The 12,915-nt window shown below is 33.0% G+C and overlaps 1 protein-coding gene across 1 annotated transcript; it reads left to right on the forward strand.

The window, feature by feature from the left end:
• Positions 1-5,093: 5,093 nt before the first annotated feature.
• Bm7072 (Uncharacterized protein) lies at positions 5,094-12,044 on the forward strand (the record flags this gene model as incomplete). Its single annotated transcript, XM_043077252.1, has 19 exons — positions 5,094-5,156; positions 5,272-5,403; positions 5,467-5,682; positions 6,046-6,179; positions 6,303-6,422; positions 6,584-6,739; positions 7,103-7,250; positions 7,548-7,628; positions 7,737-7,915; positions 8,207-8,346; positions 8,521-8,612; positions 8,887-9,083; positions 9,218-9,272; positions 9,365-9,508; positions 9,801-10,113; positions 10,909-11,182; positions 11,321-11,450; positions 11,585-11,726; positions 11,878-12,044. 19 exons carry the CDS (start codon positions 5,094-5,096, stop codon positions 12,042-12,044), a joined length of 2,883 nt encoding a protein of 960 aa, XP_042933186.1.
• Between the last annotated feature and the right edge of the window lie 871 nt (positions 12,045-12,915).

A 12,915-nucleotide genomic window follows, 5' to 3' on the forward strand; every position in this document is an offset into this window, starting at 1 on the left:
TTACCGCAGAAAGAGATTGGGTTGACCAGAAACAGAAACAGAATCAATCCTCTGACATCCTTGTAGTTAGTTTTTTTTGTTAGTTATAATGGAAATTGTTACCAACTTTTTGCTGTCTTTTGGACTTCTGAATGAGAGGATTCACTGTGACAGTCGAATTATTATCACTTATTTGAACTTGTTGCAGTTTTTTCTTGAAGAGGCTCGTGTGCATAGATATATTTATACACATGTTTATTCGTGTATGCTATTGTTAACTAATTATTAGGGTCTTTTTAAAATAATATAAGTCCTTTTCCTTATATAAATTTCTTTTTCGCGAGAAATTACAATTTTTTCCATCATTGGAAAGAATTGACTTGAAACAGAAATAAAAGGAAAAGAAGTTCAAATTTTTTTAATGAGCAGGGCGAAATAAATTCGTGGCACAGACGAGTTTTTCTAGGATGTTATCCTTGTGATTTGTCAATGCAATGCGTTTTTCTCAACATTACTGGTTGGCTAATAGAAGCCGAACATAGCTATTCCTAATTCAGTTGGAACAATAACTCACTGTAAGCGTGCAGCTTGATTAATATTTCTTTGTTTCATTAAATTTATTGTGTTTATTAATGTTATGCTTCTCTCTTGTCACTTCGACTTTGACGTATATATATATATTTAAATCGATAGCCATTGCATCATTAAATTTCCAAAATATTCGTATCTTGTTTATTTTCCATTTCTCATTATGGTTAAATGTAAATTTGAATGATGAGGTTTTTTACTGTTAAAATATGAAAAGTCTGTGTAATTTTGTCCTTCAAATTTTCGAGTTATGGCGAAAAAAAAGCCACTTTATGAAGTCAGCCAATGGTAAAGTGCTGGAGAAAGAAATTTACAGGAATAGCAACAGGAAGTTATTGTGACAATTTTATTTTGAGGAATCATTCACTGAACATGAAAGTAATATGAATGGTGAGAGGTGTGGGCAGTGGAAGATTTCTTTGGTGAATATTTTTATTGTTATCTTACAGCCTCACATTACCTGCTGTTGGGAGGACTGTCGAAGTTGAATAGTTAATTGAAACTACCAGTAGCATGAAAAAAAAAAGGACGACCGAGTTTAAACTGTCTTCTGTTCAACCTTAAAGAAAATCCGTGGAACTGCTCTTCCTTACCGTGCTCAAACTTTCTCTGATGTGGGATTAGCTCAAGTGTGAGATGTCTAATATCATGTGACAATCATTTTCGTTTGACGATTTCTCTGCATTGTCGTGGTGATTCATTGAAGTGGTCTGTACGATACATCATTTCTCATCCTACCAAACAAAAAATTTTGATCTTTTGATTTTAAATTTTCTTTTGAAAATTATACATTTGTACTGGCAATGTCGAAGTTGGCAAAAAATGAAATGTTTGCTGCAGATTCTTACAACTTTAATTTAAGAAAGTAGCAACGAAAATACGATGTAAATTATTAAAATCATTTAAGAGGATCGAATAATCAATCATTTTTGTATCATTTAGCTATTCATAACGTTTTTTTTTTTTTTTTTTTTTTTGCGTGTTCAGTTTCGTAATTGAAAAGTTGAATACAGCTGATCTCATCTTTTTAAATGTCACCAAATTGAGCTTCATCAAATGAATGAATTATTAGAATGCCAGAACTCCATTCTTTCGTTCTTGTCGATGTTCAGAAGAGTTATTTCGTTCTCTTTGCTGACAAGTTATTTGCATACTGAAGATTTATTTTTGTTGATTGGAAATGGCCTCGTGACGAGGCTTATTCGTGATCTCTGCTCTAATCAAAGATCTGCAACAAATCTTCCTTTTCATGCTTCGAAATCAATATCTGTCCTTGGAAGTCCTCTAAAAGCATGCAGAAGAAGGCGCAATTCGTACCCTCAAATTTGAAAACGTTAGCGCGACGAATATGTCCGTGGAAAGATAAACAAATTCACAGATACATATTTCACTCACAGGAGTTTATTTTGAATATCTTTTTCGAAATTATACCAGAAATGCAGATTGCGCAACAGCGGAAGATGTTGGTTGCTACATGCAAGCCAGAATGTAGATCGATTTTTGGAGAAGAGTGTACACTCTGTTTCAGAGCTACTTACTGGACTGGCCCTTGCAAGACCTACTGAGCAATCTGAACACTTGACGGTTTCTTTCTAGAAGAAAGTTATGCTACCGCTGTCCTTCTTCCTTAGCACTTCGTACTCACTGCTTTTACTGCTGAAGTACTGTTCGACTGTTACAGGTTCGTACTTTTACATACTAATTTTTATGTTTAGTTTGGAATAGCGAGAACAAGTCTTTATTTAAAGTTATATTTAAAGTTTATCCAAAGTCATGATTAAAATTAAAAGTCATTTAAAATCATTGTTTATTCATAGTATAATGGAAAATAGGAACGTCTTTTTTAGAAAGATCAGAATTTTAGGCAGGCTCAGATCTATCAATCTTTCGAGCAGTACCTACAAATAAAAGGGGTAGTCTGGCTCACCTTGCCATTTCATCTGGATCGTTTATTGGCACATCCTTTGCAATACGTAGTTAGTCAGTAGATATAATTCTTCCTTTTCCTTTATTTTATAACTGAAATATTAAATCAGTTTAACATAAATTTGTATATGTCTCCTGTTCACTTCTGGTTTGATTATTTGACACGGTTCTCAAACTCCATATTTAAAGTATTTCCATGCAAATATCTAAAATGAGTCATTGGATTCTAGTGAAATAATATCAAATCTCAGAGTAAGTTTCTGTGTTTTAACGACTTATCAAAATTAGGATAATCAGTCCCAATCTACTTGTGTATTGATTATCACCTAATCAGTTACTGGCAACAAGCAAGAAGTAACAAACTGTTGAAATATGAGTACTGTCGGAAGTCATTCTAACTTTAAAAAAAACGTCATATTCTAAATTATATCTTTTCATATCTAACTGATGTAGTTACTGACATAAAAAGTGAAGGTAATAAATCCATCAGTTTTTGATTTCTTTATAGCGGGACAACTCCAGAAGCCGGAGTTTGCATTGAAAAAGGAAAGATTTTTGAAATTTGTCTCAGAAATAGATTTCAGCACAGAAAAAGTACTTCTTTAAACCCATATTGTTGTTTTTAGGAATAATCTCAACTTTGTTCCATCACTTCGAATTAATTTATTTTCCAACATTTCATTTATTTTTCTAAGTAAATAAACACTTCTCTCTCGAACTGCTTAGAATATATAGAAAGAAGTGCGAACGAAATAAAAACATTTTCCTAAAATTGTCCAACATGAGGTGAAAAGGACATTCAGTGGGTTTTCGGCAGTATGTGTCCGACTTGCTATTATGACGAACGAGTGAAAACGATTAATAATAGTGCAAGGCGCGGATGCTCAAAGCAAATTTTGAGAAGGCAGCGACTGGTGATTTTATAAGCTTATGAATTTAGCATAAGCGTTAAAAAATTTTCATTCGTAATTGTTCACATTAGTGATAATGATAATGATAACGATAATTTCTTTCATCTATATTTTAGTTGGTCCTTCATTTCATTCTTCATTTTCTCACTTCGATTTTCTCTAGAAATGACACTTTTCGAAATAATCCTGCATGCGAGGAACTAAACTTCTTCTGGGAGTCAACAAAAAACGGCTAACTTATCGTTTAATTATATACTAATCAATTACCTTCTTCGAAATTTCAGTTATCACTTATTTGTCACTTAAAAGAGCTGAAAATAAACATTAAAAGAAAAACTATTGATAATATTGATATACAAACTGGGAAACTGGTGAAATTAATTAAGAGGTAAGATTGAAATCAATGAAGAAGTATGAGGATTTGTATTACTGTTAAGTTCAGGTGATAAGTCAGTAGAAATGAATGAGTGAAGGAAATGGTGGAGCTTTGAAAATGCTTGAAAATAGTGAGTATTTGGTGGAGAAGCGATGAATTACAAAATGGAATAGTGTTAGGATATAAATCCTTTGTTGTGCTGCAAGGAAGTTGAACAAGGGTTTGCAAACCGTTCAAAGGAACGGCGCAAATGGTACAGAAGCAAAGAAGTTCGAAGACTTGAAATGAACAACAGTATTTACTTCGAAAGAAGTATATTGTGGAGAAAATGCATACCTGCTGATTCAGATCAGTGGTCAAAATTGGCCTTCTTGCATCGTGGACATAAACTGAGACGGCGACTTCATAAAAACCGAGATTAATTAAATGAAGTCATAAATTACTATTTTTGGAAATTCTTGACAAAGTTATTTGACTCAGAGTTTGGATAAAAATTAGTCGTGCGAGCAACGAGGAATAGTAGTTGAATGGAAGGAATAAATATGAAACAAGAAAGGTACGAAAAAGTTCTGAACATGCTGTTATCTCTGTATTGTTTGAATATGGAGTTAGAGGGAAGCTATGACTATATATAGATTGAACACGTTTCGAAAATGATACTTAAAAAGCTAAAATAAAGCAGATAAATGATTAAGTTATAAATGGTTGCAGGCATTACTGTCCCTCATTGGGGAAACTCAGGTGAAATGTAAAAAATAGCTGAAAACATGACAGAGGAATTTGACTGAGAAAAGAAATCAAAGCTTCGAAAACAAACAACGATTTCAGTGAAAAAAAAAAGTTGAGAAGGAATAGACATGAGTAATACGATCCAAATATTTTTTAATTAAGACATTGAACGATAGTGATTTGTGTATTTCTTCTCATCTTTTTCAATTTAATGAATTTCTGGTCAGTTGAAAATAAAATAATTCTGTAATAAACAATGGAATGAGATGGAAATAAATCTATAAGAACTTAGAATACAATATGGCTGTAGTTTTTTTTCTCAGGAAATTATTTTTTCATCTCCTATAGTTCGTTCAGATTTAGCCGGTGGATTCCAAAAGTCTTTGAAGTGTATTATTTTTCCCATTTGCTAAAAAAGCTTTGGGCTTCCGTTTGAAAATTTCAAGGTCTATTTATAGGATATGTTAATTGATATTGTGACACTGTGTTGAGGGTAATTTCAAAGAGAAATAACGTATGAAATGTTTCTGTTTTAACAAGTAAGTAACATTTCTTTAGGAATCTACCTCTCAGTGGTTTCTGATATGAATGCGTTTGTGTTATTCTCACCACAGTATGGTACAAATAGAACAACAATTTTTTTGCAAGTTTGTTATAATCATTTGAAAACTTCTTACGTTTCCGTTTTAAATCTTAACAATTTCTGAAAAAGAAAGTCTAAAATATGAAATACTAAACTAAAAAAATTCCTTGCTGTTGCAGGATGGTTGTCCATCTCGTTCAAGTTCTATCGTTGGGACAGAATCTGGACGACGTTATGTGCTTCCATTAGATAGTATCAGAAGGCTGGATTGTGCTGTAATGATCAAAATTGCCTCAACTGTCATTTCCCTTGTAAAAATTTCTGCTTTAGAATTATTACTAGTGGCAATGTTTCATAATTCAATATTTCTTCAGGGAAAGCCATTTGTGGATTTGGTGGCAGTAGCAGATGTTTCAATATTATCTGACATTCGTCAACCTCTTTGTGTCACAGCACAACTGACACTATCAACATCAGTGACAGTCCCTGTATCATGCATTTTATCTCCGTTCGATTCTGCTCGCCAGTCGTGCCTTCTGCGAATCATTGTACCTTATTCATGGTTCCCACTTAACAACGGTGATAAACAGGTTTATTCATTTTCTGCTTATCTGACATTTGAGTCTCGCTATTGACTGGATAGGAAATTTTTACAAAATTTACTTCATAAATTGTAACTTGTTTGGTATTGGATGATGCAAAGTTAAAGCATGGCAGAACGTATACTTCGGCAGTTTTGAACAAATTGAGGAAACATTACAGCTGAATAAGCTTGACCTTGCAATGATTTGATAAGTTCATTGGTTAAACAGATAGATAGCATTGTGAGTGCGACGATACAAAAAATACTTCACTGGAAAAGTTACAGTTGCAGTGCCTTAGTTCTCATAAAACTATTCCGGAATTTGATTAAATTTTCTAAGTTACAATACATTGTTAATTGTTATTAACAGATCGTCACACTTCTGTATTCCACTAATAAAGAATGTGGTGCTCTGCACGCTGAACTGTACCGCACAAAAATAACACTGCTATCGCCTTCTCCGAATTATAGATCATTTGATCTTGACAAACAATTCCCTACGTTGTATGTTTTTAACAGCTTTTGTATTGTACTTGAATTTAAAAGCAAAACTATTCGGGTGCAGAATCAACAATCATTGGAATTTGAATTTTCCAATGGATTATTTTAAATTCAAAACATTTTTAGGCATTTGCAGCTTCTGTCACCAACGAATTTCACCTTTGCAACAAGTTCACTTACAACTTTATTGTTGCATTTCGATTACTACGGTAACAATGAAACTCGCTTTTCTTCCATACAAATTAGGTACTTTCTTTTAATTGAAAATATTTGTAACATACCATTCATATTGCATGATACAAAACCTTTCATGTTAATGTCATAGTTAGTGCATGTTTTTCACATCTAAAAAATTAAATCATTGTTTCATAATTAATATTAATTACCTACTATATAAAACATTGCAGGATTTGGCTAAACAATTATTTGAAACTGCTAAGCGTTACTTCAGCAGATCCAAGACTATGGACAATACAAGTGGAAAATTCTGCTCATCCTGATGCTTATATGACCTTCACTTGTCAATATCATTCCTCCTTATCCTTAGATGGTAATTTAGAGAGGTGAGCCCATTTCAGTTAGCATTTTCTTGCTGTTTTTCTTAACTCTCCAATATATGTCAAGTAATTTTTATTTCAATTGACCTAAGAAAAAACTTATCTTTCGTGATAATGTCGATATTGATGACGAGTAATATTGTTTGAGGTGCTAGTCTCTATTCGATATTCAAATATCTTCTTATACTGTATGTAAATAAATTTTGTAATAAAATGCTCAGTACAGGAAGAATCATCTGAAGAAGGAAGTATGGTCATCTTTTACCTTCCAATTGGATAAAGCTTAATTTTAAAATTTAAAATTATGCTTCATTTTATTGTCCTTCCTGATAAAATATTCATTCGTTGCTAATGATTCAGTCTTTATAGATACAGTGGGTATATAATGATGATGTTAATCAAAGTAAAAGGCTCAACAGGAACAAAATCTGAAACACAGTCGAAAGCTATCGACAGTAATTTGATCAGAGTTCACTGGGAAGTGCAATATTTTGTCTCTGAAAATTCCACTTACACGGTACAGCACCTTATCAATTTCCTTCGGAGAAACTCCGTAACGAAGTAAAAATAATACCTGATTTCATCACTGATCCACGTAAAATCACAATTATATTACATTCTGTATGGCTGCTAGCAGAACTATTTATAGTCTTTCTGAAGATAACCGCAACTTATTATTTAGTTAGTCATTAATATTAGCTGATCAATGCTCAATTCATGAATGGACGTTTTAGTCCTTCTATGTTCACACTCAACAGATTGCGATAAATTCTCCAAAAATTCCAATTTTATAAGCAATAATTTTACTCTTCAGGGTAAAACGACAACAAAGACAGTAGCAACACAATTCCGCATATTTTCGGATTTCGTATATGCTTTATTGCCAATGATCAAAGTAAATGATTGTTGAGAATACACTTTCTGATCCACTTTCCACTGAAGTAATTATAAAGATGAAACATTTAATATCTGTTTCAAGTTTGTTTTTTAATGAGATATTCAGGGAGAAAATTTGATCAATACAGCGGTGCTGTCGGGAAAGCAATCTGCACTGCCAATGAGAATATTTTCCGTTACGGAAGGTGGAAGTCTAAATGACGTAACTAGCAGTTCATATTGTTTGAGTGCTGAATCACGAGTTTTAAAGGCTTCACCAACGTGTAGTTTCATCTACGTTGACGGGTTTGTTTATTTCATAAATCTTGATAATGCTGTGAAAATAGTATTTCTTGCGATATATTGAAAATTTTTAGTTGATATCTATAAAACCCGTACTTATTGTCCTTTGAAATCTCCTATGTTGACAAGTTTAAGGGTTAGAGCTGAACTTTAATTTGTATTACTTTTCATTCAAATTTTTAAACTATAACAAAGTGTTAATAGAACGTTATCAAAACACAGATTCTGATCGCTAACGACTTTCTGATTCTAAAAAGTAGAATGAACTGTAAACATTTCTTATTTTAATTATAGATCAGAATTACGCGGTATGAGTAAAGTTAAAGTGTACGTCCATTTTCAAACACTAGCCACTTCAATCGAAGTTACAGTTTGGTATCCACGACTTCCAATAACTGTGTGGATATCAGATCCTGTGCTGAATGCCATCAAAGGTTTTTTTATTTATATTCTGTTTAGATCAAATGACTGTGATGAAACGGCAAGTTCACGGTAACATCTAGCATAGTAAAACTGTCGATTCCGCTGACTAGTCAGTTATATTGAGCTTAGTTTTTTTTTTTTTTTTTTCTACCACTTTTACAAAATTTCTAAGCTTATCATTTCAGATTGGCAAATAGCAGTATGGAAGTGGCTTCCTAGCAAACGTAAAAGGGAAGCCCGACAGTTTGGTTGTATCAATAAGTACCAGCAAGCTGAGGTATAATTGTATCTTACTAGCCTTATTGTCTAGTCATACATTCAAATGTAAACTACTTATGTAGCACGAAATCAGATCCAGTTCAATACTACTTATGTAGCACGAAATCAGATCCAGTTCAGTAAATTAAACTAATCTAAGTTTGCTATCGAGAGTTAACGGCTTTGTGCTAATAATATTGTTGAATATTTCTCCTACTGCTGTTTGTAATAAATGAAATTTAATCGGAGCATTTTGCATTCTGAGATTAGGGTGCATAAAGGTGATGTTTCAGATTCGCATCCTTGCAAGTTATTATGTGGGTGATAAAGAAACTGGAGAACGAATCTATCTATCTGGTGATCGGGATATTTTATTCGATGTGACATCACTTACGATGAATCATGTGCACAGTTCAAATATTGGTGTCGCTATTGTATTACCTCGACAAGATCGTATTTTTGTTGTAGCTCATCGTCCCGGTTCGGCCAGGTCTGTCAATATCGAAGACAAGTTATGCAGGAGTGAATTCACCTCTGGTGATATCTTTAATATAATATATTGCTTTGTTGTACTAACTAGCGTCAATTTTGTTTTTCTTTTTGAAAAAGAAAGCAATTTTATAGAATAACGGTTCGCTCAAATACTCCCAGTATAGATTATGGCAGTACTCCAATCGTGGTATAATATCTTACTATTATTTTTTTTTTTTTTAGTTGTTAATGCTTTATCTTTGTCCTCCAATTTTAAAAGCCTACCTGTTAAATGTGCAGGTCACGGAAGATGCTGTCTCCGTACGACGACTTGCAGTAGAAGGAGTTGCTGATATTGCTTTGGATATTGAGCAATTCCCTAGAAGAGCTCACGAATATGTCATTTCAACATTTGTTCAAAATACTTTGACCTATAAGTATCAGGTAAAAATTTCCCGAAACTTTCATTTCTACCATACTAATTGAATAGAAGATATAGAAGTTAAAAGACATTCTCATTTTGTCGTCACAGAATGAAATGCTGCTGTGAATCATGCAGATGCTAAGTGATGAAAAGCAGAACTGTGTCACAGATTATGATCATTGACAAGAACGACGAAACTTTAAACGTGAAAGGAGGGTCGCTGCTGTAGCATAAAAAGTTGATCAATTCTAATATGAAATAAACAAAAAAAAAGGTTTAGTAAGAGTGACATTTGGAACTAAATCTTTGTAGCATGCCACTCTGGTGTGTCGATTATATTTCTCGGACGAACAGATGCTTGAATTAACCGATATTCCATCAGAACATTACGTATTGAGAGGATGGAGTTCGGATGAACAAGCCGTTGTATTGAATCATGGGCTAAATAGCCATAACATCGAACTAATCGTTCTACAGAATGTCAAGAATGTGCTAATCTCAGTTAGCTTGCATGGTCCAGCCCAATGCAGTGAACCAGACTCAAAAGCTATCGTTCAAGTCGAATATCCCGTACAAATCGAATTCAATGAAAGGAAGCTTATAAGCACATCGTCTATTACTAATTGTTAGTTTAATCTATAAATAAACTTCCGTAATTTCACTAAATGTCTTAATTATGCTCATTTTTCTTATTTTATTGAAAAGTTTAGCAAAAAAAAAAAGTTTTTCTTACAGAGCTCTTATAAAGCGAACCTTTTACATAATAGAATACTTTATCAAAAAACAGCTTTAAAAAAATTTTTTTAAACCATCCATTTTAAAAATGCCTTGAATGCTTTTGTGCGTTCTGATAATTTAACAAAAACGTAATGAAGGATTTTTGATTGATAGAAATTTATTATTTTTTATTTTTGATAGAAATTCTGTTTCATATTGTTTATATAAAATCTATTTATAGTTTTTCTTCGTTGATTTTAAAAGATAGAAAGATTAAGAAACGAAATTACAACAAGTGAACACCGAATCTAATGAAATTCGATTTTTGTTCTTTTTCAAGTTTTTGATTTAAAGACCTCTAGGATTATATAGAGGAATGGAGAACCTCTAGAAGTAGTAAAATTAATTGGTTATTAATTAATTAATTGATGATAATAGTAAATAATAATAATGAAAAGTAGTAGCAATAAATAATTAGCCTACCTGTCACTGACAAGACTTTAGCCTACTCATCGTTGGCAAAAAGAACTTTTAAATGGAACAAATTTTGAAACATGCTGGCTGCACGTTGTATAGTTTGGCGCACTAGTCAGCTCTTGAGGTCTTAGTGTAATGTATTATTGAATATAAATATGATTATTGGATATAATTAATTGTAACGACAGCAACCTGATGCAAATATATTATTCAGAAAGCGTTATAGATAACAGTAGCACGAGAATGAAGTCAATCACAAATTCTGGCAGTTGGAATTCGGAGGTGTTGCTGGGGTTAATCATTTTTTTGGCAGCAATAATAGGTGTTGTGCATGCGATAGGTTCAAAGGCCAAACAACCATTCAATGAAGGTTATGAAAAATTAGTACTGCCAATCCTTACTCGATTAAGTTCATCAAGCTCATGTGGAAAGGATGAAAATTCACAGGAATGGATATGGCTATCGAAAGCACAAATTGATAGTGCCAGTATGAACAGCAGGTTTGCAATTATAGTTGTTAGAGGAATGCAGTGAGATAGTATGATCTTGTTAATATTCATTTTATACTATTGGGAGCTACACATATACTTTCTTCTTTATCCTTTCATATTGCTGAAAATGTTAAGCTCAAAATTCAGGTATTCACAGAAATCAACTATGGATGTTGCTGATAACATATCAAATGTAAGTACTGGCAGTATCCAGCGTAGCATATCATATCGTGGGTCGGAAATCAGTGTTTTTATATCACCACAACCTGCTGTGGCTGTAAGTTGATGTTTCATGGTATTAATCGACAAATATAACTTGCCAGCTTTTCTCCTCACTTTCCTTCTTTATTGAGAACGACCTCATCATTCTTTTTATGAATACAGAACCATCAATTTTTGCAAATGTTCCAGATCAATTTTGATTCATTGGGAAGACACACAATGAGTTGGCGTGATAGATCGAAACCCAACTTAACAAGAAATGCGATTGTTGATAGCAGTTCTTCAGAACATAATCTTTCTAGTTATACGCACTCATACGTAAATTCGAATGGTAAAATGAGCTGCTTTTCAAGACATCGGGGTTTTTAGGAAGATAACTCAAGTTTTCTGCTTTCTTTTCTGGTCATTTACAATTCTTAATCCATCATGCCCGATTAACTAATAACTCCAACTCGTGTGAAATAATTGTCTTTGTTGTTTAGGGTATAATTTTATTCCTGTCGTCCTTGATGGTAACGAAAAAAGTCCGTGGAGCAGAGAAGAAACCATTGCATCAAAACCCAAACAGGTGTGCTGGCAACATATCGACCGTGATTTTAGCTTTGATTCCATGCCTGATATGGATGGAGTCCGAGAAACAGTCACCTAAGTGCCATCTTCATTTATACTTATTATCTTATCAGTTATTCCCTTTTTTTGCTTCACTGTTTATAATTCACTGCTTTTGCAATTCATTACATTGCTTTCCATTGTTTTAAAGGTGTGAAACTTCTAGCTCTTGATTTGTCAAGATATTAAATGACTCATGTAATCTAGCCAGTATATGGTCTGTAAATTCCATATTTCTGGTTTCGGAAAGACTTTAAATTAGTATATTCTTCACGTTTTTCTTTTAGAAAACGAGTCAAATGCAGAAGACCTCATAACTGGCCTTAATTATCAATTACAAGCTGAAAAGACAGTGTGCAATCTTTTACAAAACTCATTTAGCATCCGTTTTTATTTCCATTTTTTTGCTTCCCGCCTATTCTGAGACATGCAGACTGGTTTCGCAATATTGACTATAAGTTCCGAAAATCAGATGCAATAATTCTATCTTAGCACCATTTATCCCTTCAGCAATACAAGTAACGCGAAATCAGTCGTCAAAATGCTCCTCATTTATTCAGTATATCTCTTGCTAATATTCCTGACCGTTCGAAATAAGTTTCTACGGGTAAAAAAAAATATTTTCGCATTGTTTGTTTCTATAAGTTATTTGATTTTTATTTTCTAACAGAAATATTAGAATCAAAGCATACGACAGTTAACGAAATATACCAAACTCATATCTTATATACATAGGCATAACATCAACGAAGACATCTTCTTTCGTTGATTAAAAAACTGATGGGAATAAATCAAGCATCAGCATTCTATCTGCTTAATAAACCGTGAAGAAAAGTATTTAAATGCAAGATACCTGCCTATATTTCAATGACACCGGACATTGCAATGAAAATTCATCTATTGAAGTGATA

The sequence above is a fragment of the Brugia malayi genome (genome assembly GCF_000002995.4).
Source record: "Brugia malayi strain FR3 genome assembly, contig: Bm_v4_Chr1_scaffold_001, whole genome shotgun sequence".
Taxonomy (NCBI): Eukaryota; Metazoa; Nematoda; class Chromadorea; order Rhabditida; family Onchocercidae; genus Brugia; species Brugia malayi.